The 27,368-nt window shown below is 43.0% G+C and overlaps 1 protein-coding gene across 1 annotated transcript in view; it reads right to left on the bottom strand.

The window, feature by feature from the left end:
* The window catches only part of GSG1L2 (GSG1 like 2), a 132,051-nt gene that overhangs the window by 3,397 nt on the left and 101,286 nt on the right, over positions 1-27,368 (bottom strand). The window contains exons 3-4 of the mRNA XM_088482734.1: positions 9,018-9,170; positions 5,953-6,064 (exon numbers count right to left, since the gene is read on the bottom strand). Of these exons, the coding sequence (XP_088338860.1) occupies positions 5,953-6,064; positions 9,018-9,170 (265 nt within the window). The remainder of the gene's footprint in view (positions 1-5,952; positions 6,065-9,017; positions 9,171-27,368) is intronic.

Below are 27,368 nucleotides of genomic sequence, written 5' to 3' on the forward strand. Positions count from 1 at the left end.
ATACGCCTCTTTCTGTCACTCAAATTATCAGGCATTCTCTATTTTGCGAGCACATGAATTTCGACCGCACTGACTGGTTCGCACATGCGTATAACGATCCGTACGCATGCGCAGTTGGGCAAACATCGTTCGGAGCGAACGAGCGGGTGCTTACTAGCGGCTCTGAATCAGGCCCTTAGTCCACTAAATCAATCTTCACATGAAAGCGCAAGCAGGGACGATTCTAGGGGCGGGCGACCCGTGCAATCGCATGGGGCGCTCCGCCTCCAACCCCCATGTGGCTTCCTGGAACTGTGAACGCTGATCTCTGAAGCGATTGGAAGCTAAAGATGCCTCTGATCACTTCAGGGAACAGCGTTCCCAGTGATGCATGACATCACCCGCGATGTGAGGAGCGAGCCTGCCCTGCGCGCCTGTTGGATCTAATCAGATCCAGTTAGAGTGAGGCAGCAGAGCTGCGGCATCGTGAGCCAGCATCAGGCAGCAGCAGGTAAGTACTGGACTGCGGGCACTACTTTAGGGGGCCCTGCTTATGGGGAAAAACTACAGGGGGCACCGCATAAGGGACTATACTTTAGGGGGCACTACATGAAGGGCACTACTTTAGGGGACACTGCATATGGGGCAAAACTACAGACACAGCATAAGGGGCACGAATACAGGGGACACTGCATAAGGGGCAAAACTCCAGGGGGCACTACATATGAGCACAACTACAGAGGGCACAGCATAATAGGCCTGAGAGCCTGTGGGGGGCAGTCTGAGAGCTGGTGGGATGATGCCTGCTTTCATGCTTATGGGCCAGAGTGGGGCTGTTGAGATAACTCATGGGGGGTGGCAGGAGTGACACATGGGGGGCCGCTGCAGTGGCATGGGGGGGCTGCAATGACACATGAATGTGGGCTAGAATGGCAAGGGAGGGGGCTGGAGTGACACATAGAAGAGCTGTGTATTATGTGAATCTTGCTTTTTCAATGTATTTTATGTGGTTCTGGTTTTCAAAATGTATTTTATGTGGATTTGTATTTAAAAAAAAATGTTTTGTGGCTCTGGCTTTTTCACAAGGTGACTCCTGCAAATGTCATACCAAAGGCGTGCATACAAAAATGGGACATGGCCTTGTGACAGCTAGGCCACGCCCCATTTTTGAGCACGTGCCTTAGACCTTTCCATCAAGACTACAAGTACTGTGCAAAAGTTTTAGGCAGGTGTGGAAAAAATGCTGAAGTAAGGATGCTTTTAAAAATAGAAGTGTAATAGATTATTATTATCAATTAACAAAATGCAAAGTGAATGAACAGAAGAGAAATCTAAATTGAATCAATATTTGCCTTCAGTACAGTACTGTGTATATATAAATATATAGTGACAAAAACACTGGAAAGGTTTCCAAGGGGAGATATATACAGTCAGGTGCATAAATATTGGGACATTGACAGAATTTTCATATTTTGGCCTCTATTCACCACCACAATGGCTTTGAAATGAAACAGACAAGATGTGCTTTAACTGCAGACTTTCAGATATAATTTGAGGGTAATTACATCCAAATCAGGTGAACGGTGAACACCCTCCTTCATCTTCCACTTCTCCTTCCTTCATCATTTACCATCCTCCTCCTCTTTTGAAGGCAATGGAGTTCTACTGGCCGACGATTAGAAGCAACGTGGAGAAACCTAGACATGGCAGGTAAGCACAATCTTCTGGCTTAAATCATTTTTTCCCTCTAATGCTGCTATCACTGGCGAAAACCCCGACGGCAGTAAAATTACCAGTTTACACCAGTGAAGGCTTCACAAATGTTATGGTGGATCTGTCTTTTTAATATTTTATGTGGATCTGGCTTTTTCAATGTTTTTTATCTAGAGCTGACTTTTTATTTGTATTTTATGTGGATCTGACTATTTCAATGTATTTTGTGTGGATCTGGCTATTTTAATGTATTCTATGTGGATCTGACTATTTCAATGTATTTTGTGTGGATCTGGCTATTTTAATGTATTTTGTGTGGATTCTTTTTATTTGTATAATTTGGGCAGCACATACTGCCTCACAACACTGAGGTCGTGGGTTTGATTCCACTACGGCCCTAACTGTTTGGAGTTTGGATATTCTCCAGTGCTTGCTTGGGATTTGCATTCCCTTAAAATGCAGACTAATGGAATATCAAGAGACCTTTTGTTAAGTGGATAACTATCTGCCCATGGACCAGAGCGGATGGGGCCGTGTGCAGTCTCTGTCCGGGGCCCCCTCCTCTCTCTCCAGCGGAGTGCCCAGAGTCTACACTGCCTCTAGAGCGTGCCCAGTGTCTACAGCACATGCGCAGGTCACCGGGAAAATGGCCACGGCGCCCATTTTCCAGGCGATTTTGTCAGCGCTGATACCGGTGCCGACATGGGACTCCAGCGGTGGAGTGGTAAGTAATAAAAATATGGGTGCAGGGTGCGCGGTGTGGGCCCCCCCGTGTACCCTGCACCGATTATAGAAAGGCCCCTGCCATGAACTGATAACTTTGCATTGAGAGGCTGTGCCAGCAAAAGCAACTGCAGAACAGGTACATTCACACAGCATGGACACACAAATATTCTACATGACTCTTAAACAAAATTACGTCTTGGGGGTGGAAATCTTTGTTGCCCACTTTGCAATAGAAGTATTTCTTGTATTTGCCCATAAAGAAGTGGGAAAAAACATCTTTGACCAGTTCTCCACAGCATGTCCTGCAGAACCAGCTTGTTTTTCAAAACGGAATCCCTATCTGCCTATAGCGCTAGGAATAAGCGCTATAGCAAGCAAATTCTATCTGAGCTGGAAGGCATATATAAAAAGTCAGGCGTATCCTGGGGAGAACACTGTTATTTATCAAGCTCCAAACATTAAATATCTTCAGAGCTTGACTCCAGTGGCTGATACCATGTGCAGATGGCATTTGCATGCTCTTTCCTATGGAAGTGCTCCCAAAGGAGGGGATCCATCGTGTCACCTGCTCTCAGAGTGCTCATGCATGACCGAAGGTCGAACATGGGACACAACCTTGCAGTGTAAACATTTGCAGCTGCTATTAGCAACAAAAATACTGGTTTTGGCTTCACCCAGCTCTCCTGGCTAGGGAGCAATGATAAATTGGATCCGAACCTGTATCTAAATCACTGCAAATAGTATGTTAGGTTTCATTCAGTTTATCACATTCGTAATATCTTTGCCTGCTCTTTTAGGTTATTTACATTATTAACTGCATATTAGATGATATATTTGTTTCAGGTAAGAAAGTCTAAAATGATTGAATAAAATGTTCATTTTACAGTTTGAGTGAAATGGCGCATTCACCTGCAAGTGCTGTGACATTGGCAATGAGTAATCACACTATATGACAGGGGCGAATGTCATCTGCACAGGGTAAATGACCTAAAATGTAAGAAATAAAATACATACTGTATTTCGAATAATTAAAGCACCTCTACCATGTAGATAGCTTCCAATTCTATAACTAGCTTTACCCATAATATATTATTTTAGGCAGTGATTCACAGTACACCAAAACCTGTGCTTGTGGCCACTACAGGAGAGCTACTTTTCCTGTATATGACTATTCACATTAGTCACATGAATGAAGGGCACAAACAGAATTTGAAGTACAAACACAGTGAGCCTTTAGAATTCAGTGATGTTGCTGACAGGATGGGTGGGGGTTGGGTGGATCCTATATTCACAGGCATGTGCAAATTGGATGCTTCCCCTTACAGCTTATAGGAAGTCATATACAACCCTGCAGCTGTTACAGTACCACAAAGTAGCTGTGATTAAGTCTAACATTGCAATTGTGACCTGCAAACGATGGAAACGATGCCACCCACAGAGCCCTGTGCTCTTTGTGGCAGCACCGCTAGCACACTGTGTTGGAGGCAGGTAGGTGAAATAGGAATACAGCTATGCATCCAGGGTCGGACTGGCCCACCACAGGGGTACAGTGGAAACCCCCGATGGGCCCCACTGCCAATGCATTGCTGATATTAATCTGGTACAATATCATGCATAAATCTGGTAAGGAATGAAAGCAAATGACAATCAGCAATTTGCTCCCAAACCCCCGGAAAATGGACAAAAACTGTTGTTTGAACAAATTGATTAGATCAAACATTAACAAACTTGTCTGACCGACCATTTTCATCTGTTTTCTGGCATTTAGGAGCAAATTGCTGATCATCATTTACTCCCATACATTACCATATTTTCATTCCAACCAATCAACTAGTTGGATGTTTGGATGAAAGTTGGTCTAGTGTGTGGCCAGCTTTAGTGTGCCTTGAAGACTGAGGTTGGGAATCACTGCTCTAATGGTTAGCCAAGCCTCAATGGAGGCTGGCTATAACCCCTCTGGAGACAGGCCACAACCCTAAGTATGGGCCCCTATCGCTGCATTCCCCCGGAGGGCCCTTCATGCCCCAGTACGACACTGTATACAGCTGTGTATGGACAAACATGGCTGGTTCTTACTTTGTATGCTGATGGAGCTTGATCAGTAAGTGACTAATGGTTAAACACTATAATTTACAATGCTTTGCAGTTGGTAAATATCTATAACATTTTTTATTATTATTTTTTATTATTATTATTTATTTATAGGGTGCCACATGTGGTCCGCAGCGCTGTACAGAAGGCAAATGACAAGACAGTACATAGGGCCTGATTCAGAGCAGGATGCTCTTTAAGAGCGCTCACTCTGAATCAGGGCGTTTTTTTTTTGTGGCCTCCCGGCCGCTCGCTAAGCTGTGGGTGCTTTTGCGGGCAGCCAGGTGATGGTCGTGACCATCGGGGCTTGCGACGAGACCCTTGTGGTAGGGTCTCGTCCGTCGCAAGCCCCAGAGAGCTTCCTGCTCTAACAGTGGTGATGTCAGTGGTGCCTCCCACAAACGGCCCCACCTACAAAACGGGGCGAGCTGTCGATCAACATCGACAGCCACCCCTTTTGTAGTGAGTCCCGGAGTGAGAGAATTTCTCTCTCGCTCTGGGACATGCGCATGCACGCGTCACGCAGTACCCCACCATCGACCCGCTTGCGAGTACTATGCGCTCGCAAGCAGGTCTGAATCAGGCCCATAGTACATTACAATAAGCAATGCCGTATACAATTAACAAATAGCACTACAGCAGGACAATGACCCGAAGCATATTGCTAAAGCAACACTCGAAATGTGTTGGAATGGCCTAGTCAAAGCCCAGATCTCAATCCAATTGAGAATCTTTGGTCAGGCTTGAAGATTGCTGTTCACAAGCGGAAACCATCCAACATGAATGAGCTGGAGCAGTTTGGCCTTGAGGAATAGGCAAAAATCCCAGGGGCAAGATGTGGCAAGCTCATAGAGATTTATCCAAAGTGACTTGCAGCTGTAAGTTCCGCAAAAGGTGGCTCGACAAAGTACTGACTTTGGGGGGGTGAATAGTTATGTACGCTGAAGTTTTCTGTTATGTTGTCCTAAATGTTGTTTGATTCACAATCTTAAAAAAACACAACTTCATGGTTGTAGGCATGTTCTGTGAATGAAATGATGCACACCTTCGAACACTCCATTTTAATTCCAGGTTGTGAGGCAACAAAACATGAAAAATGCAAAGAAGTGTGAATACTTTTGCAAGGCACTGTAGGTGCTGATGCCAGTGGGGCAAGGGAAATATTCGTTACAAACGGAATCCTGTACCCAAATGCTAGGACACAACTAACAGGTTTTGAGCCACTGCAAGAGGATAGGAAGGAAAGACAAAGATGAAGTGCAGCCCCGCTCAGAGGGTCCAAGGAGGAGGTAAACGAGTGTAGCTGGTGAGCAAGAGATGATGAGATAGGAGGGAGGAGGGCCCTGCTCATAGGAGCTTACATAATAAACTATTACAATGGACTACAATCTTCATGATTTCCAAAAAAATTATTTAAAAAAAATCTATATATAAGTTTCTTACCAGTAAGACCAGCCATAGTCCCAATTCTGAGGTCTCCAGTCCTCGGGGCCAAGATTGACCGTCATTTGAAACACAGTAGTATACATCATGTGCGCCACCATCCCGAGCAATCCTGTAAAAATAAATAAACCATACAGCTAATAGACACATACAGTATTGTATAAATAGTAATTAGTAACCGTATTAATGGGCTTTCAAAGGCATGGTTAAAAGTATAAAAATGGTACCACATACATTTAATAAGAAATTATAATACGATAACTTGTAAAGTTATTAACACTGTGACCACTAGATGGCAGCATTGTTCTCCAAACCCACTGAGTTTTTTCATAGTAGTATAACTTTGTTTTGAAAGTAAGCTACACATGTTTTAATTATCTTTTTTTTTACTTCCCCAACTCAGAAAATGTTGCAGTAACCTTTACAACACATATTAAACTTATAGCAGTATTCAATTTGAGCGGACCCGCGATACTTTTCCACCTCCCAGACTTTTTGCCTGCATCGCGTGTTTTACAGGCGGAAAAGTATATCACGCACGTGTGCCCGCGTATCCCCGTATTTAATTTGAAAGTATGCGAAAACGGGACCCGGCGAAACTTAAACAAGCGGAAAGTCATTTCAGATTTGGGGAAGTCAGCCTGACACGCCCCAAAAGATGCTCTGACATGGGGGTTAGCTATGGTTACCCCCGATTTGGCTTGCTGAAGGTATTTGGTGTGTTTAAACGGGCTCAATAGCTGCTAAATAGCTTTTTTGTATGAGTGGCGCAGAATAGTATTCAGGATTTTTTTTTTTGCAGAAAATAACTTATCCCAGCAAATTTGGGGTACTTGAAAATGGGGGCCAGCATATTTTAAAGTTGCTAAAGTTAAGTTAAAAAAATTGTGAAAAAATCCACCTGCCGCAAGCACTTGCAATGAAAAAAACACCTGGGGCATACTTGGGGTCCCCCCCCAGAGTCTAGTTCGCTAGTTTTTAACTTTGTCCCCCAACATTTTTTTTTTTTCACCCACAAATTCAAAGTGATATTTTTGGGTGTTCTTAAGTGTTTTTTTACACAGTTTACCTTCGGGGGACTGTCTGAAGGCTGCACGGGGGTTCCCGCAACGTTGCACCCCAAAACCCCAATTCTGAACTTTTTTCCGCCTGCTATTCATAGGCGAAACTTTTCCGCCTATTACATTGCATTGACTTTCCATCTCATTTCAAATTGAATACGGCGATACTTTTCCGCCTGGCGAAATGACGTCATCGGCGAAACTGTTCCGCCGATTCCAGCTTTTCGCCTCAAATTGAATACGGGCCCTAAATGTAAAAAAAAAAAAAAAAAAACAGCTCAGAGATGTCCTGGAGGGGAGGCAATGTCAGTAAGTATAATACAGAATAAAATGGACATAAGTTAACACAATAAAAAGCATAATCGCAGGCAAAAATAGTATGCCCACATACAGAGAATTTCGAGGTGTACCTGGCTAGGCATCAGCAATATATGTGCCAGGTGTACGCCGAGTAATGATTACCATTGTATATTCACACCTGCCCTCTTCTCTAATAGTAACATATGAGTGTATCTGCAGGTCTGCGTGAGATGTATTTGCATGAACACGCCCTTACTATTCTCAGTGTATGTCAGACCCTCGCCCGTTCTACCTCTTCAGTAGTAATAAGGCGCAAGTGCCAGACACATGCAAGTCTGCAATGGCGCATACGCATCTGATCTCTTAGTGAGCATGCGCAGTAAGTGTTTGCACAATTAACGCTCTGTAAGCTAGGATACAATAACTCATATTTGCCTACTCTCCCAGAAGTTGAGAGGCTCGCAATGTTTTGGGTAGCCCCCCGCATCCCCGGAAGAGTAGCCAAGTCTCCCACATCCCACCCATTTCCTAGTGAAGTGGGCAGAATGGAAGAGATAAAAACATGAATCACTGGGGGCGGGGCTAAAATAAAGTAAAACTGCATCATTTAGTCTCGCCCCCCACCACAGACCCGCCCCCTGATGTAGCAAGCTGCATCTCCTCTCCGGGTTTCTCCTGGAGAGGAGATGAAAAAAGTAGATACATTTGCATTAACTCCAATAATGATTTTAATATTATTATTATTTTTATGGTGCCACAAGTGTTCCACAGCGTCTTATAAAGTACATAAATAAATAAGTGAACAAGAAACCAGTGACTTACAGTACAGTACAATACAATACAGAACAAGGACATGGTTTATAGTACACATTGCTGCATAACCGATCATAACACTCAAATAAGCAGCAGGGCAAATGTAACAAAGTGTTAGGTGCTCTTGTGGGGAGTTAGGAGTAGATGAAAGTATAAGTTATGAGAAGCACATGAGGGAAGAGGGCCCTGCTCGTGAGAGCTTACATTCTAAATTATTATAACTATTATTGTTATCTTTTATTTATATGGTGTTACCAGGTGTCCGCAATGCTGTCCAGAGATTAACAGTACATTTGTACATTAATTGTGATGGACTCCACCTAGCTAGTACTAGTGAGCCATCTGTAGACTGCTGGGATTGTAGGTTCCTCCCAAAGTATTGAAAGTGGCGTGACCACACAGCGAAGGGTGCAGCCAAGGTGAGGCTCAGGCAGCCCAGTACAGAGGGGACACAGTTATGGTGTTTGTGCAGTTGCCCGATGCTTTTTGTACTGCGTAGGCGTTTGAGTCAAACAGTGATTGTATCCCTATGGCTACCACCGGGGTACGCAGAACAAATTTTTTTGCAGAGAAGCAATTTCGGTGGGTGTTCTTGGAAGGTAACAGGAGGGTGGCTAGTCAGACGCTGGTCATTGTGTCTTTTTGCACATATGCACTTGTACCATCAGCCTGCTCTACTGTCTGATGGTGCAGCCGATGGTGCGACCCTTTACACAAAGTGGCGGATTAGAGCCGCGTCCAGTGGGCGTCCCCTGTACAAATTCTATCGGTTGCGGCATAAGCATACAGTCACGCTACGGAATGAGTCGCGGTGGCATTAGAGTTCACCTCTGAGTCATGCCCAGATTGTACCTTGTGCCTACAAATGCATTAGCTGAATATATATCTCACCTGATAAAACAGTAAATATGGCTGCAAAGGCATTCAGCTTCAGCCCGTCAATTACAGACGTATAATAACACACTTCCACTGACATTAGACTCACTCCTGTAAGGAGCAATGTGATGTACAACACTTCCGCTACGATAGAAAGCCACAACACACCTGCAGAAAGACAAAAGACACATTGTATCAGGGATCTAGAACAAATGAATTGTGTTTCAGAATACAACACAGGTTCTCAAACTCTGTCCTCAGGACCCAAAACAGAGCATGTTTTCCAGGTCTCCTTACAGAATCACAAGTGAAATAATTGGCTCCACCTGTGGATCTTTTAAAATGTCATAGATAATGAATACACCTGTGCACCTGTTAGGTGACCTGGCAAACGTGACCTTTGTGGGGTCCTGAGGACTGAGTATGAGAACAATGGAATACAGAATGTATATTCTTTTCTCTCATGCCTCTCTATGACAGATGTAACATATACTACCCTAAGCTTGATCATCAATACATATTATATTGCCTTTTATATCTTCTTGCTTAGTTGAGTAAAACCCTCCCTTACTCCACCTCACTAATTTGGTGTGGTGTCTCCCACCCCTCAGGTTTCCAGACATTTGTCTACTAAAGCACAGTCCCAGGGCCTATTGGGGATTTATGGGTGCATGAGGAACAAGTGGCAGCTGTGTATACTGCAGTGACCAATGTAATGTTTGTTAAATGGGCTTCGCCCTGCATGAAACAGCAAAATTCGGTGAATCGTGTCATTGGTGGGTAATTATTGTTGGTGATTACATAAAACATGGACATTTGCAGTAGACAAAATTAACTGCAGATATTAAAACAAAAGGTAGGGAGTGTCCTGCACCTGAGAGCTTTCAATCTAATAGGAAATTCACATAATCCTTTTCACACCATTTATTGGAACATAAAATATTAGAATAATAAATAGAAAATACTAGAAGTGAAAGTGTGCTTTATAATGTAATCTGATGGATAATCAATACCAGATCTATGACTGACAGAAAAGATAACACCAATATACAGTAAGTATAGGTGAAATCCTCAGAAAGAAAGATGAATGTTTTTCAACATCTGTAACACTGACTAACAAACGCTACAACTTGATGATCCCCAAAAGGATCTAGCTTTGTTTAAAACACCTACTAGTCTAATAGGACTGTCATACTAAGAGCGGGATGTACTAAGCCTCACATCTGCGATGCGGTACATTTCACCACTTATCGGGGACATACCGGCTTTAATTATGCCGATATGTAACTAGAAATGTGATTAATATTGCAAAGGACAGCTCTCCCGATAAGTTCTGTCCTTTGCAATAGAAGAACTTCCAAGTTAATGACCCGGGAGTCCTTCCGTGCATGCCGTAGGTGAGACTGGGAAGGAGCCGATTGGAGCTTTGTACATATGGAAAATGCGGCCCAATTCCGAAAACGTTTGTTTTCTGATTTTTTGCCACATTTTCCTTTTAGTACATCCCGCCCAAAGTGAGTTGTGTTTACTGTGCATGATTGTGGTAAGACGCTGTGGCACTGTTCTTTCATACTTCTTTTGATGTCATAAAATGGTTGTCACTTTAAAGAAGTCCTATATTGAGCATGGCTGTTGGCAATGTGACATAATTCGTAATAAACCGGGAGCAGTCCCAGAAGACTTAAGTTTGAGTTTTTGTTGGAGACATATTGACACTTGCTTTACTCTAATGTCAGATATCTCTTTTGTAAATATTGGAATACGTAATACAGCCAAGACATGCTCTTGAAATGTAGCTCCAAACATAAGAATATCATCCCTATTGTTAATGGCTTTCCATTCTGGCCTACAACCTGTTGATCAGCTTTTTTTTAAAAAAACTTTTATTTTTAACAGCTCTTTATTTATTAAGAGTGAAACCATTGTACAATAAACAAGATAAAAACATCAATAGTGTATTGGCAAAAATATAAATTTACACTGTAGAACCCAGAGTACATCGTGTAAGCATAATAATTGCTTTAAAATTTCTGATGCAAAGGAATTCTCCAATGACCGATGTCTCTACAGTGTCTTTGTAACCAATTTCTGAGTGTTTTTTAGGGAAAAATATTCCAGTTAAGTGGTTTATAAACCTATTTATCATTTAATATTTGTGGGATATCCCCCAAAAACACCCATGTTCAGGAGGTACACACAAATGTTAAGTATTCCCCAGATGTACCATGGAGGGACCACAGCAGATATCTCTGATATCTGTTGCAGTCCCTCCAATTCAGACCACAAATGCAGCCCCCATAGGAGTCTAAGGGATCTGCTATGCAGTTAGATTTATCAAGCTACATAATGCCATGCATTCTGGAGCTTGCTCCCAATAGCTAACTCCATCTGAAGTGTTAGCCGCTGTAGCCTATAGGCTACTGTAATGGGGAATTTTACAGAGTGGGATCCTCCATGCCGGACATGGAAGCAGAGTGATCTTCCAGATCCTTGCAGGGACATGCTCTTATCGTAGCCCCTCTCCCGGGAAGAGCTTATTGGTAAATTCCTGTGAAAACATTCATTTTCACAGTGCGAATTTACATGAAAAATATGTATTACATCTGCATTAAAAATGCGGATTGTGATAAATAGGCCCCTGAATGATTTGATCTGTGTCACTCTAGATTGATTGTTCTGCATGAGAGGTAGATGTGTAATTCTGCATATTTGCCACAATAATAAATGTGCCCAAAGCTAATGTAGTATCCAATGCTATGAGATTACCTGTGGCATGTTTTGCCACAACACTGAAGTCATAAGGACTGATGCTGAATTTAGTGGATGTAATTTTTGCAAAAAATAGAAAAAAACATAAAACTAGTGTTTTCTCCCACATGCTGAGGTACAAGACATCTCAAAATATGTGCAGGGGGGAGGGGGCGTGGCTCGGCGGCCATTGGGGGTAGACTCATATCCCAGAGGCTCCGAGATATTGATCTTTATACCAGGCTTGGTGTATATATCTTGGCCCCTATGTCCCCCTAAGTGACTCCCGCTGGTATCTGGCACCTGTGGACACCCGGAGGTTGAAGCTACGGAGCCGGGGAAGGTAACCTACCTTCTCGCGGGTGTGGCCTTGTAACCTTCCGGAAGCTGGGACATCGATTTCGTGACAAGCGGGCCCCATGCTGACGCTGCCGGCATCATCAGAGATTTCTCCGATTCAGCTGCTGCAGGACCCCCAGGAGAAGTACTCACCCGACCTCTCTCCTGGCTGTACATGGGCATCTGGAGGCTCTTCCTGCCCGCAGGTTCACGCCGCCCGCCATCTTGGATCCTTCTCCCTGCCTAGATGCGGTAAGAGAACCAGAGAGTGCCCCAGTGAGCGCTGATCTCGCAGCTTGACTGCAGTTTGCAGTCTGGAGGCTCCTTGCCCTCCACCTTCAGCTGCTACTGCTCTGGTCTCCTGTATGTTGGCAGTGGACTGAGCCTGGGTCAGATAAAACCCACAGACCTACACAAGCTCCTGCTGGTTGTTGGGCAGTTATCCCACAGAGACTCTCTCCTTCCCACACATTATTCCTTAGTTTATTCCACATATATTGAAAGGATAGTAACTCTATACTCTTCCATAGGTGATTCACTGTGATCAATCCCTATACCTGTCATATCATACAAAAAGCCTTCATGAGTGTTATACATTGATTATATTGTCATCCATATTATCTGATCCTCTGGCTCCCTCCTGTGGTGAAATTGTGGAGTTTCATCATATATAGTGATTTGATATATTTTTTCATTAGTGCCACTTTGCACCTATTATATTTCACTCCAAGTGGTCTCTATATTAGATACAGCCATACATACAGATGATTTGAAGACTGAGGACAACTAGCACGGGTTTTCCTTTTCTCTTGTGTTACAAAACTACGCCCAGTCCTGCTCTCTGATATGATGTGACGACATTCCTGATGGCTGCCTAGGCCCATAGGAGGGATGGTATCTGACAGTGACCCGATTCTACTCTAGATCGGCTCTATCCTTGGAAATTATCAATAGTTGATCTTTCATGATATGCACTTATTTCACTTAATAAATGCAGAATGGGGAAGGATAAGAAACAAAGGTCCAAGTCGGAAGCTGGTAGTAGAATAGATAACGGCTCTCATCAAGATCTGAGGCAGTTTCTAAAGCCCGCTGGCACATCTGCCACAGGGGAGATCTCTGCACCACCTCCCCTACTATCTCTTCTCCAGACAGGATGTCACCGGGAATTACTCACACTTCTAGTTCTTCTGCTTCTACCTTCCGTGACGAGAGCAGTGAAATTCTCTCACACGTCAGATCACTGCCCACTAAACAAGATTTTCAGTCTCTGGAGACCAAGCTTCAGTCTACTATTTGCCAGGAGGTGGCTACCATTCAATCGGACATAGCTGAATTGCCAACAAGGATTGATAGTCTGGAAGATCATAAAGATGTGCCTGCTGATGCTTTACTCCAAGTTACAGATATTCTTTCTCAACAACATTCAGAGATCCGTTCTCTTAAATCACGTATGGACAACTTAGATAACCGCGGCAGACGCAATAACATCAGTGTAAGAGGCTCGTCTGAAGATATTTCTCAGCCCAATCTTACAAATGCACTCGCGAAGATATTTGGAGAGATTCTTGGCGTTGATTCCAATAGCGAAATCCTGTTTGATGGGGCACATCGGGCTCTCCGTCCACGAGGTCTACCTACATACAAACCTTGAGATATCATCTGCCGCCTTCATTACCATACCCAAAACGAGGCTATCCTGCAGAAGGTACGCCAGCTTGAAGAGATTGAGTTTAACGGTGATAAAGTTCAGCTGTTTCCCCATCTATCATGGTATACTTTGCAACAAAGGAAATCTCTGAGACCACTGATGGAACAACTTCGCAAGCATTCCCTGAGATATAGATGGGGTTTCCCATTTAACTTGCAAGTATCTCACAATGGGAAGAATGTTATTGTTTATACTCCAGCTGATCTTCCTTCCTTTTTCATGTTTTGGGTATAGATACAGTGGCACTTCCTGAGTGGGAAACCTTGCATAGCCCTCTGATGATTCCTTCCCTTCCTTCTGCTGGAGAACATTGGCACCGAGTATCTAATTCCAAGCAGAGGACACGACGTTTGTCTTTTCCAGCGTCCTCAGAAGAGACTTGATCAATTTAGCCCCTGTGAGAGAGTGGTGAGATTGTTCCGGTTTTCCTTGTCCAAAAAGGAATTGGGTCTTCACCCTATATTGTCATGCATTGTTTCTGATACTTACTTTAGTGCTCTTTATGCATTCCCTATTAATCTTAGTAATGTTTTTGATGTTTTCTGTGCGTGTTAGTAGTTTCTACAACGTATAGTTCTTTTTGAGATTCCCTAAGTAGGAGTTAACTCATTTATATATTTTTCTGTTTTAATGGGTTGCTGTTGATACCGTCCCTCCGAACCCCCTCAGTGCTGCATTCCCTCACATCCTGGACATGGAGCAGATTTTTGTCTCCTGGTCATCCAGATGCAGCATTCTGATATTTAAATTTCTACCTATATTTACAATTTTTACAGTGTTTTTCATATTCATGGTTATGTTGTTCCCTTTTTTTTCTTTCATTTCTCCTACCCCTCTTTCCATCCTTTTTCCTCTTCCCCAGGTTTTCCATCTCTCAGGAGCGGCCTATTTAGTTGGGTAATCCATGCCTTGTTCTGAGGGGCTAGTTGTTCTGCTATTTTTACATTAAAAATACATGTCTAGTCATAAACCTGTATTACGGATTGTTACTATTAACGCCAAAGGGTTAAATGTCCCAGAAAAGAGATCTCAAATGCTTAGGTCCTTTGGGGCGGATAAAATAGTTGTAGCTCTGGTACAGGAGACGCATTTTAAGAATGGTCATGCCCCTCCCTTAAAAAACTACTATTACCCACACACTTTTTCTAGCGATAATTCTGCTGGCAAAACCTTAGGTGTTGCTATTTTGTTTGCCCGACACCTCCCGATATCTGATGTTTCTATACATAGGCTTGTAGAGGGTAGAGGTATTTTGGTCAAATGCACAATATACTGTCAGCATTTTTCCTTTCTAAATCTTTACGCACCTAATTCTGGCCAACCTTCCTTTATTACTTCTGTTTTGGATAACGCTGAGACTTTCTTGGAAAGGATTACCGTTGTTGGAGGTGATTTAAACTGGCCCCTTGATCCTCTCTGTGACACTTCCAATAAAGCATCTCATAGGCCGGGAAAGGAGCTCAGGCGAGTAAGACGCACCTTTAACGACCATCAATTGGCTGATTCCTGGCGAATCGCGCATCCAGCTGAATCTGACTTCACCTTCTTCTCCCGCCCACACCACACCTATTCTAGAATTGATTATCTTTTTTTAAGCCATCAACATTTACACCTTATATCTGACACTTCAATAGGATCGATCACGTGGTCTGACCATGCTCCAGTTTTTCTTACTCTCCCTTCCACAGTGCTTGCTCAACCCTTGGACATGGCGTTTTAATGATCTTCTTTTACAAGACGCATATTACAAGTCCCAGATCGAGTATTCTATAGACTCTTATATTGAACAGAATGATCGGCACGACATTTCCAAGGTAACGGTTTGGGAGGCACATAAATGCGTTCTGAGGGGCACTTGTATACAACTGGGTTCATACTTAAAAAAAAACAGAAAACACAACAAAGAGATGCCCTTCTTGCTGAGGTCAAATCCCTGGAAACTTCTCACAAAGCATCCCTGTCTCCACACTATTACTCTAAGCTAGAGGAAGCTAGGTCCGTTCTTCATAGACTTTCTCTGGATAAAATTAAGTTAACCTACCGTAAGTACCGGAGCAGATTCTACCAATGGGGCAATAAACCGGGTAAGATGTTGGCTAGGGCATTGAGGGAGCAACGTGCTACCACATTCATTCAAGCTATAAAGGACTATTCTGGTCAGACCGATTATGAAACTAAACGAATCGCAGAATAATTTCGTTCTTCTTACTCTAAGCTTTACAATTTGAAGAACACCAGTCGAGATTCGGATATCTCTTCTTACCGAGAGGCAATATCGTCTTATCTTCATTCACTTCATTATCCTACGCTATCTCAAGAAGAGATTGATACTCTCGAATCGCCTTTTCTCATCGAGGAGGTAGATCAGGCGATCTCCTCTTCTCCAGCTGGTAAAAGCCCAGGCCTGGATGGATTCTCAACTGCTTACTACAAGGCCTTTAAGGGTAGATTGGCGCCACTCCTGACTCGTGCCTTTAATTTCATTTCAGATAGGACTCGATTCTCCAAACAATCGCTGGAGGCTCATATTACTGTCCTACCTAAAGAAGGTAAAGACCCCACCTTATGTCCTAGTTATAGGCCTATTTCACTCCTAAACATTGATTTGAAGCTTTTTGCTAAACTCCTAGCCAACCGGTTGAAGACTCTCTTACCAAAATTGATTCATGATGACCAGGTTGGTTTTGTCTTGGGTCGTGAGGCTAGAGACCACACCACTAAAGTTATCAATTTAATACACCAAGCATCTCTCTTCTCCTCAGTCCATTATTTTTTTGACTGATGCAGAAAAGGCTTTCGACGGGGCTAACTAGGAGGTTTTGTCAGGTCTTTTGCGCCATTTGGGTTTGGGACCTGCTTGTCTACAGAGAATTTTAGCTTTAAATGACACCCCTACAGCAAAAATCAAGGTAAACAGGTCTCTTTCTGATTCATTTGCTATATCAAACGGTATGAGGCAGGGGTGCCCACTCAACCCACTTTTATTTGTCCTTTTGTATGGAGGCTCTGACGAGGGCCATTCAACTAAATATGAGTATCTCAGGTATTCACATAGGTGGCCAGGAATATAAATTAGCTCTTTTCGCTGATGATCTTTTAGCATTGATTACTAATCTGACTACCTCCCTCCCGAACCTTCTACTAGAATTTCAGAAATTTGGTAGGCTTTCCAATTTTAAAATGAATCACTCTAAATCTGTAGCTATGCGCTTGACTGCACCTCCATCCTTCATAAATTCTTTGAAACAGTCCTTCTCTTTTGTTTGGCAACCCACTAGACTTAAATATTTGGGAGTATATCTGACTAAAGACTTATCTCAATTGTTCTCGAATAATTTTACACCATTATTACAAGCTATTCGTGATGATTTCACTAAATGGCGTAATTTACGTTTATCCTGGATTGGCAGGATTAACGTGGTGAAAATGAATTCCCTTCCAAAAATGTTATACTTAATGCAAACCCTTCCAATTCATATTTTTCCATCATGGTTTATAGATATGGAATGTAGTATTCGTAGATTTGTCTGGAATGCTGTAACTCAACACCACGCTTTAAACATTCTATCCTATACCAACGTAAACATGATGGTGGTTTACAGCTTTCCTCACATCACTAGCTATTACCACGCTGTCATGCTTAATCGAGTTCTGGAATGGACTCGGGCTAAGGGTTTCAGACAATGGATTAAGTTGGAGGAAAGTAGCCTGGCTCAAGCTATAGAAATAGTTCCTTGACTTCCTAAACTCCCAACTGTTAAACACCCCACTATAACACCCACATTACTTTGTTGGAAGAAACTGCGATGTCTCCCTCATATTTCGTCTATTATATCTCCTCTTACTTCCTTCCTGGACAATTCTGATTTCTCCCTGGGATACTCCTCACGGCCCTTTCAAAGATGGTTGATTGAAGGTCATTTTGGATTAGGTCAGATGGTTGGTCTGTCAGGGGTGCGTTCGTTTGCAGAGCTCCAAGAATCATGGAATTTACCCAAGTCTGATTTCTGGAAATACCCCCAGGTACAACATTTTATTCTTCCTCATGTAAGCTTTCTGATCTTAATAGGTCTCCCACTTTGTTTGAATCCTTGTGTTCAGCTTCTCAAACGCTGTCACATTCAATATCTACATTATATTCATTGATTATTGCAAATATGTTCGAATTACCCTCGGTATTTACTAAAGTTTGGGAAAAAGAATTCCACGATAAAGTTCAAAACATTGATTGGGAGTTAGTAATTAACAACACTTTTGCCAGTTCCTCTTGTATAGCTACTCTTGAAACTCTTTAGAAAGTTGTATAACGCTGGTATAGATATCCTGTACTTCTAAATAAAATATTTCCACAGGTAACAAAATCCTGTTGGAGATGTAACTCTGCTTCGGGTAGCATGCTCCATATATGGTGGGATTGTCCTTCCCTAGTCCCATTTTGGTTGAATGTGTTTGAGTGTTCTAAATTAATTCTTGGAGGAGAAGTCCCTAGGGATCCGGGTTTCTGGCTTTTTAAATATAACTTCATCTTCCACTGTTTCTTACAAGAATTCTTTACTGAGGCATTTGAACAATGCGGCTAAAGCTGTCACACCTGTCTTGTGGAAATCTACCTCACCTCCCTCCATCAAAGACTGGTTTAGGAGGATAGATTATTATATGGATATGGAGGACATTGTATCTTTCTCTAATGGTAATCCTACCGACTCTACTGCTGTTTGGCTCCCCTGGCTGATGTTCAAAGATTCCGCACAATACTCCAAGCTAATTAATTAATGTATATTTAAGCTATTTTTTGAAGATGTGTTGGATTAACCCTTTAGATTGTGGGTTGTTTTTTTTTTTTTTTTTATCAACCCACTCAATCCCCACTTTTTCCATCAGATTTTCCTTCCCCGATCTTCCTTCCTTTTTCTGGTATATTCTTTTTATTATTTATCTATTTAATTTTTTCTTTATTTTTCTTATTCTGTTTTGTTGATTTATTGTTTAGTAATATTGAGACCTATCTATATTAGATTGTGAATCTAATTGTATTATTCAAATTGGAATGATTTTTTTTGTTATTGATTGTATCTGCTCCATTTTTTTCTTTGCATTCTATTTGGAATGCAAAGAAAAAAACAGTTTGTGTAAAAAAAATAATAAATAAATAAGTGTCTGGTGCCGACCTGCACGTATGTGCCCGGTTTATGTTACGCTTTCATCACATGTACTTACATACCGTGGGCCAAATGTAATAGGTTGAGAGTTTAGAAGATGTGAGGGTTTAGCCGTAACACTACTACATTGGTCAAGTAGTTTTTTCAAAATGGGGAAACATCTGGATGAGAGTTTATATCGTGAGAGTCTGAGAAACATGCTAGTGTGCATGTTCTCGGGCTCTATTACATTGTCCGAGTTTAAAAAGTGTGAGAGTTTACTCTCACATTCTCTAAACTCTCACCTTATTAAATTTGTCCCTGTATGTCCAATAAACCATTTATTTTTCTTGCAAAATACGCTTTTGCAATTTAGTATCAATATAGATGCTGGGGCTGATTCAGAGATGTGCGTTATCCCGATGGTTAGCACACATCTCCGATTGTGCCTTCTCTGCACGGCGCATGACCCGTACTGTGTATGTGTAGTATTGGTCTGTGATCCTGCATGCAGAGCGGCAGCAGACTGTCAGTGATCGAGAAGGGGCAGCGAAGGTCTCCTTTTCCCAAAGCGGAGGTATGTTGCTGCCTTTGGGGGGGGAGGGAAGAGGCTAGGATCTCTGTTGGCTGACTGAGATTTCCTAGACTCTTTTGTGTATTTGGGGCGGTCCCCATGGTCACTCACCCAGCTGAGGATCACACAGATGTTCTGATGCTGCTTCCATGGGCGCAGCTCGTAACAGTAATGCATGCAGGAGGCGTGACACCTCCTGCTGCATTACCATAATAGTGCTATTGCAGCTGCTACCATGTTATCAGCTGCGATAGTAATACTGTCGGAGCCTGAATCACCCCCTCTAATACAGTACAACAGGTACACATTTCATCTTCTGCATGAAAAAATATATACCGCTAAAACATAACACATGAAGAAAGCAACAATCAGCATCAGTGATGAAGTTGCAATCAGAAGCATTTAGGTAGTTCTGGTGACTATCATCATCATCATCATCATCATCATCAGTACGTCTTTGCCCTCATTTGCTTCAAATGATTCAAATTGGGCAGGCATTTATGCTTCATATATACTGTAGGTCCCTTAATCTGGTAACACATTCAGACATGTTTGCATAGCTGTTTCCAAGAATGTATTTTGCACGCGATAAGCTACATTTTACAGGAAATAGGCAATCAAAGAATAAATGCATTTGGAATATTATTTGGTGTCTGTCTCAGTGAAGTTATTATCATACAGCTCATACTGTACATTGTGCGGCTATCAATGATCAGAAGCAGAATTTTCTTCTCTGTCAGATGTTATTTCTATGGCTACAAACTACTCAAACTTCCAAAGCTATTTTCTCTACAAATTAGCAGAAATTGTGGAACTAGTGTTTACATCTCTCCTATGTTTGTAGTGATTTGACTAAGTGCTTCTGACCAGAAATGTATCATTTTGTTGTTGTTGTTGCCAGTTATGTCCCTGTTTTGTATATAACATATCAGCATCACACAGTGTATTGATTTGGTTCTTTTCTTATTACAATACTTACTTGCAGTTTATTATTTTCACAAACAATTTCTCTATGCTGCTGGTTGCAAATATCTTCCAACATTGATCCATCCAAACCTTGCCCAAATCTAACACAAAGGCCCCCATTTATTAATGATTGCAATTGCAATGCGATTCTGGGCATGACATTACCACCCATGATCGCATTTCAATATGAGATCATATCGCCCATATGTATCATCTGGCACTTGCAGGGACATGGGCTCCGAAAGGAGCCCGTCCCTGCGATGTGCCTGAAGAGCTGGCGGGGCTGCTGCGCATACACAGTCTCGCTAACTATACATGCATGGACACCATTGCCGAGGAGGGTTCCGGAGGAACCATCTGCTGGCTAATTATGCGCGGTGTAGCCCATAGGCTACAGTGGCTAACGCTATCTTCAGATGGCGTTAGCCAATATCCGGTATGCATTGCATTCCGGATGTTGGTAAATTTGGCAGCATCGCATCCCCCATAGAAACCTATGGGGGGTGCGGCTGCCAGCGGGAATGGAGATACCACAGCAGGTATCAGAGATACCTGCTGTGTTCCATCCTTCATACATCTGGGGAAAACTTAATATTTGTAGTTAACCCCAAAAAACACCCGCTTAAACGTGAAATATACAATGATAAATGGCCCCAAAACACCCACTCTTGGACGAAACTTCCTCCATATTCAGGTAAGTCCCACCCTCCCTTAGCAATCTGAGATTCTGGACTATCCTACCAAATCAGGACAGTTAGGAGGTATGGGCGTGGATTTGTGCATCGCAAAGGGGCAGAGCTTACATTAAAGTGGGCAGTGTTTCACCCAAATATGGGTATTTCTGAGCAGATTGGGGTAGAGTTGAGCAGTTCAAGTGCAGAGCTTATTGTATGTCCAGATTTTGCATGTCTAAGTATTGGGAGGTAGGATATTGTACACTAACTTTAACATCTATGATGCAGAGGGGTAGGTTATTATAAAGAACTGTATTAAGGGAAAGAATATAGGGCTTTATTTATGAAGTACGTATGTACCACAGTACGTCTTGGTGTTGCACTTATGCATCTGGATGGCTCACCTAGCAGGTCTCTGCTCACAAAAGATGCCTCTACAAACAATATAATCACAGGAGGTGCACTAAATGTAATCGTCACATCAAAGGCAATCTCCTATCGCACTTTAGTGCCATTCCTTACAGTATATTGACTTCAGTTGTTCAGTTTTCACCTAAAACACTACTAAGTTTAGCCTCATTATGGTGTCAGGTGAGAGGACAACGGGACAATCTTTTTTAGTGTTAAAATGTTTGCTTGAAGTGTGCTTAGAAATGCACTTTTCCTCAATAATACCACCGGGAGGTGCCATATAGGTCCCATACATAGTATATGATAACGCCTGATTTTCATCACTTCTAAGCACCAAGAGTAACTGTCCTTTGGTTGGAAAAATGATTAAATCAGTAGTGATTTCCACCGCCTCCAATTAATATTCCAAGGAGTGAGAAGTTAGGATGCATCTTAAAACCTCATGGACAAGCAAATGTACCCACTTGTGTTAAAAAATAAAAACTACAAGCCCATTGCCCACATATATGCACTTTATAAATTAATATTACTGGGTTGACAAGATTTAGCAAATTCCAGGGATTATTTCAGCATCATTGCACATCAAACACAGGATTCTAGACATACATTCCATGTTATTGTACTTTACACACTCCTGTGGAGGTAATATTATATAGTTACTAGCTGTTGTACCTTTCTGTCTCCCCCTCTTCCCCCATCGCTCTCTCTGTCCCCCTCTTATCCCATCTCTCACCCCTGCACACATTACTCTCCCACCTATCTCTTCCTCCCCATCTGTCTCTCCTCCTCTTTCCCTGTCTATCTCTCTCTCTGCTCCTCTCTCTCAGCCCCATCTTCCTCACGCTGTCTTCACCTCTTTTCTTTCTCCATCAATTTTTCTCTCTCCCCTCTTTTCCTTCTCTCTCATTTCTTTAGAATCTGTACTGTTCAGGCTGTCCAACTTTTTTAATTCAGTGTATTTTGTAATAGCAGGGGGCACATTTAGTGCAAGCGTGTGGACCCGCTATGTTAACCCGGACAAATGGGAGTGGTGGGCAAATGTTTGGTTAAGTGTGGAAGGTGGGTGAGTGCGCTGCCAAAGCTGTCCCAGGCTGGATCAATGTGAATGTTGGGCATTTTGTACATTATTGTTGGCAGTGGGGATTCTCAATGGGGGCATGCACAATGTATGTGCATGTCACTGTCCGTTTCTCATACTGAGTCCTTGGCCACTTGTTGTAGACAAAAATTTCTAGAGGTCAATCTTAAAAACCTGGGACTGACCCTGAACATTGGGGGTTGCTAGCATCTATGGTCTTCTCAACATAAACAGGGATAAACACTGGAATCTTGCACACTAATGTAATGCAAGTTATTCTAGAATAGAATATTCTGATTCAGAGCTGGACGCTATTTGCGGACGGTCGTTCCAAAAAAGGGGCCGGCTATTTAAATTGAGCGCTTGCTCATTGCGGTTTGTTGACTCCTCTATGTCTGAGCGAGTGAACGAAAAATGCGCTTGCTATTTTGTAAAAACGCCCCTTTGCCGTTCGCAACACACGTCATCTCCGGTATTTATTAGATTAATCGGGACATCGAAAGGCATCTGAACTGCTCGCAGTGCTTGTGGCAGCTTTTTCCTACTGCTATCACTGCGAGCAGTTCAGGCTAAAAGACAACCAAGTGACGTGGTCGATGACGCTCCTTTACTAATTATGCACTCCCATTAAACGCCCTTTTTACCGTTAGGCACGCCTGCGTTCGGATCTCCACTCCCCCGTTTTCAAGCATCTTCCCCTGTTACCACCCACAAACGTTAAATTCTGTCAATCAAATTAGCAGCCCTTCGCTGTTTTGCGAGCGCTCCATTTCCGACCGCAATGACTGGTTTGCGCATGCGCATTAAGACCCATACGCATGCGCAGTTGTGCGAACATCGCTCATAGTGAACGAGCGGCCGCTTACGAGCAGCTCTGAATCAGGCCCTCTGTTCCTACAAATTCCTGAAGTTCCTTTTTTAGAATGTGCATAGCTTTGTGTTTTTTTTTTAATAACCTGCCTTTTGGAAGCAACTGTATTGTCTTAATTTAACTTTGTTGTAAAGATGAACAATGGGGGGTATAGAGCTATAATGAGGAACATAAACCAAGGACCTGTCCCAAGAGAAGTATAGCCAATTAAGCTAAAATGCTGTCATTTCCTTTCTAAGAGTTACTTGCTATTTTTGCCATTCCTCCAAAGCAAATGGCACATTTTGTAATATAAAAGGTGACTTTAATATAATATTGTAGCTAAGAATTTTCCTTGCAATAAAGACAAACCGCAAGGTCAGAATGACTGACTAGGCATTTACTGAGACCTGGTATTTCATTCCATTTAATGCGAATTTCTGATCAATGAAAATCTGCTCAGTAGCTTTGTTTCAATCACTGCAGTTTTCATGTCTATATAGTCAGCAAGAAAAGGATAGAAAAGCTGCACATTATTCCCAACATCAGCTAAAGAACAGCACAATGGTTCCTCATACGATAGGGATGGAGAATACAATAGATTATTGCGTAATAAACTAAAGCATACAGTTGAATAGAACAATGCAGGCAGGGATTGTTACCAAAGCTAAATATGCCCTAGGCTGTACATCATTCAATGTCTATCTCTCCTATTCCTCTGGATTTTTACTATATTAGTGGGCAGCAGTTAATGATAGAGTGGCAATAAAAATGATAAAGAGTGGATATAATATAATGTTTTTCTTCTGTTCTGCCTCAGGAACATTACTGCCTAAGTTCAATTCCTTATTGCTGTTACTGCAGAACAGACTTTGATACTGCGAATATATGCTAATGCCGCAGCCAATTAAATTTGTACAGAGACGACCACTGACTGCATCTCTAATCTGCCACTTGTGTACAAAGACGCACTCTGCAAGTTCCTGAATCTGCATCCAAATTCTCATTGTGACTGCCATCAGCATCCAATCCCAACGCATGCGCAGTGCACTCAGACACATGTCCAGTATAAAAATCATTGCTCACCTGCACAAACATCAGAATAGCGTCCACTTCTGACACAGGTCCTTATTCCATTAACCCCATTCCATTGTCCCACTGTTTGCTAATATGCATGCAAACAGAGAGCCTGATTCAGACCCGCACCGCTCACAACCGGGTCAATGGTGGCCCACAGTGCATGGGCATGACGGAGCCGGCTCCGTCGTGTGCATGCGCGAGACCCGGCTAGCGACGGGCAATCTGTCGCTCCGGGTCTTGCACCAAAAGGGGCGAGCTGTCGATGTTGAGTGACAGCTCGCCCCCTTTGGTGGGCGGGCCGGGGGGGTGGCTGCCCAAACGGAGGCATTCCCATGAGAACGCCTGCCGTTTGGGGGCGGCCCCACTGACATCACGAGTGATGTCAGTGGAGAGATTCCGGCTCTGTTAGAGCCAAAATCTCTCTGGGGCTTGCGGCCACGAGACAAGCCCAATGATTGCAATGGTCTTGACCATCCATACCATCATTATGGCTGCTCGCAATAGCTGTGGGTGGTCACCCACAGCTATGCGAGCGGCCAAGAGGCCGATCCAAAAAAGGAAAAGCCCGGCCCTGATTCAGAGCGAGCGGTCTGTCAGAGCGAGCGGCTCTGAATCAGGCCCAGAGACCTAACTACCTTGGGTGCAAGGGGTGCACCTGCTATGGTGCCCAAGCTGCCTCTGTGGCCTGCCGCTCCCCCTGCACCCAGTCACATACAGAAAGTGGGCCGGTCCAGTCAGGGTCGTCAAGGGGGTGCGTGTGTCAGCAATGTTGATTTGGTGCTTGCCCGCCCGCTGATTACAGCTGGCACACTGGCAGGCAGTCATGAAGAGACAGTGCCGCCGGTCGTGAGGCAATCAGAGCTCAAGGATCAGCAGCCAATCAGCAGTGGCAGCTCCTGGTGGCTGCCGGTCTGCGAGCTCCGGTTAGCTCTCAACCGGTACCATATTTAAATTGTGCCAGCGCTGTCTATGTCTGCCTGCTGGTTGCCAGCTGTAAGTAGCTGGCGGTCCGGCCCCAAATCCACGGCTGCTGGCTGCTGACGGCACACAGGGAGAGTGAGTTGCTGGGGGGGGGCATAATATGTAAGGGGCACTACTATTGTGAGCAATAATGTGTTATATGAGGCACTACTACTATGTGGCTTAATCTGTAAAGGGCATTACTATGTGGTATATGTAAGGGGCATTACTGTGTAGTGTAAGGGGTATTACTGTGTGGCATAATGTATAATGGGCACTACTACTGAGTGGCATAATGTGTATAAGGGGTACTACTGTCTGGCAATACTTGAATGGACTCTGTGTGGCATAGCCTGAATGAGGTATGTTTGCCATAACATGAATGGGCTCTGTGTGGGGACAAATGTATGTGTTTTTTTTACCTCTAGGGGGGCCCTTTTAAGATCTTGCTATGTGACCCATAAAGCTCTAGTTACACTCTTGCATGCAAACACAGAGACTCTGAATTTACTATAAACTTTCATGAGTCATCAAGTTTGCTCAGACTGAGGTTAAAAGAATAGTTTTGTAGCTTCCACACAGGTCTTTGGCAGACTGCCAGTTTCCACTAAAGCCAGTCCTGGAACCTGTGTAATTTAAGAGTGACCCCATTTTTAGGGATTGCGTGACAGTGTGTGGCCCTGACGAAGTTCAAACCTAGATAAAAACTTAATCCTGGTCAAACTACACCACTGTGCCAAATTTGGTGGAGCTAGTTCCAAAACTCTGGCCATGCATAAAGGACAAACAGAAAGACAGACAGACACACATTCTCGCTTAATATATAGATTACATACTTTTTACATTATAGTATAAATACTATAGGTACATTTATAGTATAGTAAAATTACTTTAGGGACATTTATATAATCAATGAAGGTGAATAACAATGAAAATATAATTTTGCTTTCATTCTCTACATTGATAAAACTGCCACATATATACATTGGTTTGGGAGTTGTTTTCCATATATTTTCCATATGTGTTTTATTGACCCAGGGCCTGATTCAGAAATGGACGGTAATGCAATCGCAACTGCATTCTCAAACGGATCGCAGTTGCTAAACTATGCTTTCACCATCCAAAGCAGAACCGAGCATAGGGACACCCACTGCTGCCTTCTCATATCTGTTTGATGACGCGCAACAGCATAAACATCAGTACTATCGACACACAGCAGACAGTCACGCAGCATATAAGGCATGTCTGACCAGCCGCATACACTGCAGCTCTCCTGACATGCAGCGAGCTCTCTTGCTGCACAAGAGATCACAAAGGCTAATTTATGCACGCCCATGAAATAGCGTTTAAATGGTCAGACACACCAGTGTTTTTCTAACCACCCCCCCGTTACCACCCCCAAATGCTGACTACCTGTCACTCACTTTGCAAGTGGTTCCTCTATCTGAACGTAATCGCATTGCAATCGCTGCATGTGCGCAGTGCAGCATACATGCATGCGCATTAGCAAACAATCACTCCGTCTCTGAATCAGGCCCCAAGTCATTAATAGTTATACTGTATATACTTTCAAAAAAGCAGTTTCCAATAAAACTTCTATTCCAAACCTGACATATTTGCCATAACAAAATGTTTAGAATAGAAGTCATGTCTGGACTCCTGTTCATTATTATACATAGTAATCAAGCTAAACAATACTAGACCTTGGTGTGCAGCTTTGGGACTGTCTGTCCTGCCTTCTCCCACTTCAAATTCCATTTTATGTTGCATTGCCTGCAGCTGTTGGCAACACTGATTGATAAATGCGCCTGCATCAAGATTTGTGCATAACTGCAAA

This window comes from Taudactylus pleione, unplaced genomic scaffold (genome assembly GCF_031769625.1).
Source record: "Taudactylus pleione unplaced genomic scaffold, aTauple2 ptg000290l, whole genome shotgun sequence".
In the NCBI taxonomy this organism is placed as follows: Eukaryota; Metazoa; Chordata; class Amphibia; order Anura; family Myobatrachidae; genus Taudactylus; species Taudactylus pleione.